This window comes from Azolla caroliniana, unplaced genomic scaffold (assembly GCF_043228905.1).
Source record: "Azolla caroliniana isolate FFs.n. ecotype wild unplaced genomic scaffold, voAzoCaro1.0.p SCAF_1092, whole genome shotgun sequence".
In the NCBI taxonomy this organism is placed as follows: domain Eukaryota; kingdom Viridiplantae; phylum Streptophyta; class Polypodiopsida; order Salviniales; family Salviniaceae; genus Azolla; species Azolla caroliniana.
In genome coordinates, this window is record NW_028231527.1 from 3,566 (window position 1) to 12,153 (window position 8,588).

At 38.2% G+C, this 8,588-nt stretch overlaps 2 protein-coding genes across 2 annotated transcripts; both read left to right on the plus strand.

The window, feature by feature from the left end:
- Nucleotides 1-321: 321 nt before the first annotated feature.
- On the plus strand, nucleotides 322-2,512 carry LOC147847381 (pentatricopeptide repeat-containing protein At2g13600-like). Its single transcript, XM_087339265.1, has one exon. It carries the CDS (start codon nucleotides 427-429, stop codon nucleotides 2,152-2,154), a length of 1,728 nt encoding a protein of 575 aa, XP_087195391.1. The 5' UTR covers nucleotides 322-426; the 3' UTR covers nucleotides 2,155-2,512.
- A 4,137-nt stretch (nucleotides 2,513-6,649) lies between these two features.
- On the plus strand, nucleotides 6,650-8,532 carry LOC147847382 (putative protein arginine N-methyltransferase 3). The gene is made up of 3 exons (XM_087339266.1): nucleotides 6,650-6,971; nucleotides 7,716-8,294; nucleotides 8,374-8,532. The coding sequence occupies exons 1-3, from the start codon at nucleotides 6,651-6,653 to the stop codon at nucleotides 8,497-8,499; spliced, it is 1,026 nt and encodes a 341-aa protein (XP_087195392.1). The 5' UTR covers nucleotide 6,650; the 3' UTR covers nucleotides 8,500-8,532.
- The last annotated feature ends 56 nt before the right edge of the window (nucleotides 8,533-8,588 follow it).

An 8,588-nucleotide genomic window follows, 5' to 3' on the forward strand; every position in this document is an offset into this window, starting at 1 on the left:
CATACATACATACATACATACACACACACATACACACACATACATATATACATACATACTATAGAAGAAGGGCATTTTTGTAATTGATCAAAACACGAGTGTAGCTTTGGAAAAAGTTTGGAACCTCCGATTCTCCAGCTTCAATGGCGAAGCTTCCCTCTCTGCAACAGCCACAATGAATGAATGTCTTCCATCTCTGTCGCAAGGCCTCCATTCCTGCCCCATACCTTCGATTCCCACATTCTCCTCCGCCTTCATCATTTCTCGAACGAGAGAATCCTCTTCCTGCAGAATATCGACCAAGACGATCAACAGGTACCATCCACTTATCCTCCTTATTCTTTTCTTTCAGTAGATCTTCTTGATTCTCGGTGTAAAGACGAAGAATCGGGTAAACTCGAACAGGCCATCCATGTCCTGTCTCACATGCGTTCTGCCCCATCCACAGCTGTTTACATAAACCTTCTGAAAGGATGTATCAGCGAGAAGTCTCTATCATATGCAAGACATGTTTATTCACATCTTGTTAAGCATAGATCACATCCTGTATGCAATGGTTTGCTTGGAGACTACGTTGTAGAGGCATTTTCAACATGTGGCTCTCTCGATGAAGCTTACCGTGTCTCACAAAGATTACCCAGAAGAAGTGTATTTTGTTGGACATCTATTATCTCTTCTTGTGCAAATTCTGGCCGAGTCCATGAAGCTTTGTCTCTATATCGAGAGATGAAGGCTGAAGGTATAGAACCCAATCATTCAACCTTTGCTTCTCTTTTCAAAGCCTGTGGTAGTATTCCTCACTATGAAGAGGGTAAAAAATTGCATAAACTTGCACTGAAGAGAGGATTTGCTTCCGATGCCTTTGTCGGCACTGCTCTTATGAATATGTACAACAAATTCGGCAACATTTCCGACGCGGAAAGCGTGTTTAGAGATATGTCAAGACATGATATCATATCGTGGACGACCATGCTTACGCTGTATGTTGATAATGGACATGGAGAAAAGGCTTTACAACTATACAGAGAGATGCAAGTCAGGTGTGGTAGTGCTCTCCTAGATGACCGAGTATTTGTGGTTTCTCTTCAAGCATGTGGCATTCTTGCTGAAGAAGAGGAGGCTTTGATCATGGATGGCCGACCAATTAAACTCATGTCTCTAGATATCACGAGGGCATTACATGCCGATGCTTGTCAGAAGGGATATGGATCTAATGTCTACGTTTGCACTACGCTCGTGAATACATATGGCAAATGTGGGGATGTTTCCCTTGCCGAGCAAGTGTTCAATGGGTTATCTGAACGCAACATTGTCTCATGGAATGCAATGTTTTCAACATATGTTGACCTTAGGTTAGGGGAGAAAGCTTTGCATCTATACCAATGCATGCAAAAAGAACAAGTAGGACCTGATGATGTCACCTTCAAATGCATTCTGCAAGCATGTAGTGAAACCGGAAGCTTAGAATTTTGCAAACATGTCCATTTTCATATCATAACAATGGGGTATGATTATGATCCCTCTGTGACCTCAACTCTAATTCATGGCTATGGAAGCTGTGGTAGTATGGTTGATGCGGAAGCTACATTTCATCTTCTTTCTACGCATGATACAGTGTCTTGGTCTGCTTTCATTTCTAGCCACACAGGTGAAGGAAATTGTGTAGCTAGCTTGAATATGTATATGATGTCACAATTTTCAGGAGTACAACCCAATGAGATTACCTTTACTGCGGTGCTTGTAGCCTGTAGTCATGCTGGCTTGGTTATGGAAGGTCTCCATTTCTTCAATTTTGTTACGAGGCATGATAGTACTGGCTCTATAACGCTAAATCTGAAGCATTTTAGCACAATGGTTGACTTATTAGGTCGTGCTGGTAATTTCAAGGTGCTAAAGAAGATGTTGGAGATGATGCCGATGAGGGCTGATTTGACCTTCTGGTTGTGTTTGTTGAATGTATGCAGAATACATGGCAATGTCGACCTTGGAGAAAAGGTGTTCGATCATGCGGTGTCTCTGCAACCGGAGCACCCTGCAGCATATGTTTTTATGTCGAATATTTATGCTGATGCTGGACTACAAGAGTGTGTAACTGAGCTAAAACGTTCGATGCGAATGCTAGGCTTTGAAGGAGTTTGGAAAGAGCTTGAATGATCACAAGTAATTGAGTATATTATACCATGAGGATTATTGCTTTTGGAGGTTTTGTTCTCCTTCTCAAACAGAGAAATCATTGTATTGGGATGGCGGTGCTTTTTGATCTAGTGCCATTTGCTTTTACTATCCCATTCGATATATATTAGAAAAGCATGGGTAAAATACAAAGGTGTTGCACACATTGTTGGTGAAGGCTCAATTAAATGATGAAGATGGCGCATGTAATCATTGTGAGAGAATTTTTAATTACCACCTTTTGGCTCAAATTGGTTGGGACTTATTGTACAAAGCAGTAATGTAACCCTACATGCTCGACACTGTAACAAATAAGCAATTCCTTGCAGTTAATCAGCAATTCGACAATGCAATCATTCATTGGGTTATTGGACAATGTGAATAATCGATGTACTCTTAGGTTATGAACAGTGTTCTGGATGCACTCATTTCAAAGTGACGAGTTTTCGTTATGAATCACCCACAATGTTCATAATGATGATTTCATATTAACAATTCTCCACATCAATATGATGTTATTGGAAGTATTGTTTTGATAATTGCTAGCAAATATATTGAACTTGGATGATAAGGCATACAAGTTATTGATCCAATTTTATGAGGCGGTCCATCTTGATGCGGTAATAGGTCCAAGGGTTTCTTTCATAATAATAAAAAAGCCTATGTGAGATGAAGTAGAAGCAAATTATTATGTGTGATACTCATTGGCATGCAAATCATACTTGCTTCTCATGGACATGCACTTACTATTTTGTTACATGTCAATATATACCCTTGGGAATAGGAATCGGCAATGGTTTGGTTTTGTTCTTAAATCGGTCAAAGCTTAACCAATTTGGCCAAAGGTTTAGGAATTGGTTTAAGTCTAAATTGGTTTGACCCAATCCGGTCCAGTTCGGCTTGAGACTTGCCAAACCAAGCTTAAACTGGTTTATGAAGCTCAAGCGTGAGCTAAGCCTAAGCTGAACCGCCAAATTGTTTAAAAACGGTTTAACGGCTCGGTTTAGGCTTGAATTGAGTCGTTGTCGACTCCTACTTGGGAAAACCAAGAGAATAAAATCATTTATTAAAAGAACCAATTTAATTTCCTATGAAGAGTGTTACATAACATATTTCTTACATAAACATGTCTATTTTGCGAATGTTAATAGTGCGAACAAGAAAGTTGGTTTTTATGTTTTAGGATTTTGAGTCTACTTTATTGTCTATTGAGACATATTGTATATGACTCAAGTCTATTTTGGATTGGGAGTTTGCATGAATAATTTAATAATCTCCTTTTGCGTTCATGTGAACGTATTTGATAATCATGTAGGAGCAGATAAAGAAAGTCTATATTACATACTGTTAGACTAAAGTGTATATGGTTTTTAAAATGTGAATACAATATTAGATTGATTGTCAAGAGAAAGGTGTAGTCATATGTGGCTCATGTAATTTTCTAAAGGTTGCTCCGTTGTTTAAGTAGGGAGCATGTGTATGTGTATCCAACTTTGACATGCGTGCATATAGTAGACGAACATATTTTATTACAATCCCTTAGAATTTAGTATGACCAATAAAACCAAAATGATCGAGTGGGTGAGAGAGAGATGGAAAGTATGTATGTGATGCTAGGTTACAAATGTTACAAGATATTTTAAAAATAGGATATTTGAAGGCCAAGTACAAGTAAGGATCTAGAACATAGACATTCAAAATACATATGTACATATATGAAAAACATATTTAAATGCCATAAAGACTATACATATCTATAGTGACTTTTATGTAATTTATGATAGATGTCGTTAGCTACACATGTACGTGGAATAATTAAAGTATTGCAGTACCCCCTATTACAATGTATGGAGTGCACTCATCTTTAGTTCAACATGAGATCTTGTTGCTCTTATAAATACAAGTAGTGTCTTGTGAACACGTTATGCCTTGTGACCATGTGGGTCTTATTTTGAACACATTGCTCTTATATTAGCACATGGGCTATCTTCTCCTCTCAAACATGTGCTTGATTTTATGTGAATGCGCAAGTTTCGTGTTGAATATACAAGTGTCATTGTGTGGCACAATATCAACAGTTCTTGATTAATGTGAGGATTTTTGAAATGTGACCTGGGTGTTGTTCCTAGCTTGCAATGCAAAAAACAAGGTTAACTTACCAATGTTAAAACACTTATATTAAGGCTTATCCTTGGGCAGGGAGAGTATTGTTGATGTGGTAACTCCTTAGAGTAGGTAGTAGTTTTGCCTCTATGTAGTTCACCATGAGATTGCTAGAAAGGGCATCTGTAGATGGAGTAGATTTGGGACATGGTTTGATCATTATGTTTTTGGATCCCTTTATCTCCATGACATGGGTGAGGTGCTCCTTTGCAATTCATTACATGTTGCCACTTGTGATGAATACCCACCAGTTTGTATAGAACTCAATTGATTTATTCTAGGCTATAAGGGCAGTTGATGTTTAGTTCTTTGATTGGTTTTCCATTCGAGATGTCATTTGAAACTGAAAATTTCATGTTTCCTTTGGATCCCTCCAAGAACCTTTATAAGGACTTTTTGTACTTGATATATTCTACATTGCTTATGGCCTTACTTGTCAACCGTCATCCTGCACACAAAAACCTTGTTTTTCATAGCTTTAGTGGGAGGATAGGTTGTTTCATTGAGGTTTGCAACTTATCTCTTAAGAGTTTGATGGATTCCCCCATGAGTCGGTAGTTAGAATGGGGTGTTTCCTTTCTTACACATTTCTACCTTTTTCCAACCCCCTTAACTATTAGTTTGTGGACATTCAACCATTTAGGTATCCTTTTTGCCATAGTTTTCTCTACTAGATTATTACCATACCTGTGGGCACTCTAATCAATTGGTTTAATTAATCTATTTTGACACCAACTTGGGCGTTGTCTTAGTTTCAAGTCTCAACGGTATTCCCTTGGATAGAATGTCAAAGATGATTTTTCAATGTTGACACCCACCAATTATTCTTGTTTAATCATCTTTATGGGCATTTTATAAATATAATTCTAGTGCTCGTGTACTCACCGTTTTTGCACTATTTTTGCTCTAAATCATGTTATTATTAAAGTATGCTATGAAGATAACCCTCACATATGTCATGATTTTTTCGACAATGTTCATAACTCACATGTGATTAATCCTAGAGAGAAGATAGAACTTATCTAACTTTCTTGGAAAATTTGAAGTTCAAATAGTGTAGGTTGACCCAAACCTCAAAATAGGGCATTATCATGTTAGCATCAATGTTGACTAAAGTTGTAACAACTATCTTGACAATGGGAGGCGGAGGGAAACCAACTTTGGTTGCATTGCACGACTGTCATGTTATTGACTCATATTTGTTTTTTGGTTCATTTAAGTGTTGTTTTGTCTAGGTTTGAGAAGGGTGTATGGGAGACACTGGATGTTGGGCTTGTTGGTATTGTTGGTATTTGTGCATAGAATTATCTAATAGTAATAAAACACGGTATGATTGCCTCCTCTTCATTGCAACACTTAATACCTATATGATACATCCCATCTCACCATATACCGCATGCAAACCCGATGCATAACATAATCGCGGTAACTGAGGAACAAGTGCAAAATAAGCTCGATTGGTTGGGTATTAAGATTTACTACTCAATTCTATAGATATTGCATAATCAACTACCAAGTTTGGTCCGTTAGGTCATGTTTAACCTACGAGGATGAAAATAAAATCTACTTCTCTCTCACAAAAGAGAGGATATATTGAAACACCACAATACAAAACAAAACTCTAGATGTTATTACAACAATGAACATCTTATTTGTGTTGTAAGACTAGTGGAAAACAAAGGCAACTTGTGTGATGACTAGGTGCTCCTAGAGCTCAATTGTGAGGATAGCTAAATCATATACCCTTCTAGCCACACAAATCCATCACAACACAACATAGTTTCTCATGCTTTTCTGATGCTGACGAAGTTACCATAGATGTGGGTTGCGAGAAGCTACTGAATCGTTGTGTTTTTCTGGCTAGTGTATGAACCTATTGCCATTGGTGGGACTCCATTTTCCATGGAGGCAGGGCAGGACATTCAGAGGAGAAGAGAACCCATTTTCTCATACACTAATACCCTGAGGTGGCCGAGACGCGAGTTGATATGATGGCAGAGGGTAAAGCTCTTTGTGTGGTGACCAAGGGGGGTCCGACCCGAGCCTGGAAGAGGGGGGCGGCCAATAAGGCTATAAGAGATTTTAGCGGTTGGTCAGTTAGAACTTAGAATGTAACTAATGCTATATAGATTGCCTCTCGAAATTCTCTGTGTTAGCTCTTTAGGGGTAGTGCGCTAAATTTGGAGTGGTGGTCAGGGGTATTTGTGGAATTATATAAAACCAAACCCGCCCCCATCTCGCTCTCTCTCGCTCTCTCTCTGGCTTCTTTGCATTTGAGCTTCTCTCTCCATCTTCCATTTTCTAGGGTTTTGGCGATGGCGTCTGCATCAGAGCTACCTCCCCCTCCACCCGCGTTACTGAGCGATGGAGAATCAGAATTAGAAGAATCAGAAATTACCGAAGATGAAGAAGGGGACGAAGAAGAAGAAGAAGAAGAGGAGGAGGAGGAGGAGGAGGAGGAGGAGGAGGAGGATGAAGAAGTTCTTTGCCTTTTCTGCACGTCTCGTTTCGCTTCCCCTTCTTCTGTTCTCCACCATTGCTCTGTTGACCATGGGTTTGATCTCGCTCGCCTCAGAGAACGGCTTGGGTTGGATTTCTACGATTGCATGCGCCTTATCAACTATATTCGATCTCAGGTATGCGTATTTTTGTTCTTCTCTTCCATCTCTCTTGAAGATTTCTCTGTTGTTTTTAAAGTTGACTATAATGCTTGAACAGAAAGCAAAAATCTCTGCAAAAAAGAACTAAATTTTATAAATTTTGAGAGAGAGACTATTTGCTCTTTGTTAATCAAGTTGTATCCGTAAGTTAGGATGTGAAACAAGCAAACATTAGTATTTTCTGTCTTTGTCTAGTGACATACCCCGAGAAATGTTAATTATTTCTGTAAAGAAGTTCATCCTCCATATTTATAGATCAAATCCTGTTTAATTCTTCATTAAACAAACACCAGAATTTTGTGATTAATGTCAATGCCTTGTGGAAAGATCTCACAATATTTCTCTTTCGATTCTGAGGAGAATTTTGATTGGGGAATTTTTTCCCCTTACACTAGTTGGCCTTGCTTTCAAATTTTGATCTCATGGAATAGGAAGTTATGAGAATGTGGTAAGGGCTATAGGTCTTTAGCAGAGATTATATGTATATTTAATATAATGCTTCTTTATTCCCTTTTAAACGCTAGTTCAAAAATTCTTTGCAGTGAACGAGGACACCAGGTTTCTGAATGACAGATCTGTCGTTCTTCTTGTGATTGATTTGGGATAATAATAAAATAGATTTGAGGGTCTTTTAGTGTCAAATTTATTGATACATAAAATAGATTATTATGTTTGGAAGTACTCATTTGCATGGCTTACGATAACGTTCACTGGTTTTAGGTTGCATTGGATGCTTCATGGACTTGCGGAGGTATATTAGAGTGTGAAGCTTCTCATCACACGAATGAGAAATGCTCTTTGGTGAAGTACCCTTGGCAAGATGATAAATATTTAACTCCTTTTCTGGAGAATGATCCATTGCTTTACGGTTTTGAGGTAGAGATGGAGGATGAGACCGAGGAGAAATTGTACTCAAATAAAGAGATTGTGGCTATGCTGGACAGCAAGGAAGTCGAAAGTTTTATGTCAATGGCAAGTCCTGAAAATAGTATAAATGATATTGTTGGATGTGTTAAGGATGAAATGAAAGGTTTAGCCATTGATAACTTGCGTAGAATTGATATTATTACAAAGACAAGCAATGGTTCATCTACATCTTTGGATAATCATGTAAATTTTGAGGCAACGCATCTTTCCTCCCTGAAAGTAGATGATGTTATGGTCACAAAGAAAATGCAGAAGGAGAACCGGAAAGTCTCTTTTGCACAAGTTGCTGCAAAAGAGAGATACAGCATTAATCAGACTTATTTCGGTTCTTACAGTACATTTGGCATCCACAGGGAAATGCTTAGTGACAAGGTATGTCCATGTTAACTGAAGATGATGACATAAAGGTCTAGATTTATGATTAATGTATTGGTTATTTTTATCTTGACAGATTCGGACCGATGCTTATGAACATGCTATTGTGAGGAATCCATCATTGTTTGAAGATGCAATTGTCATGGATTTAGGATGTGGAACTGGCATATTAAGGTATACAATCTGTTCTGGCCTTAACTAATCAAGGAAAAATCCCGAGATAGCCTTGGATTTTGTCAAATGCCTCAGAGTTTTTTTTTGTTATTTTCCTAATGCTTGTAGTAACTCCAT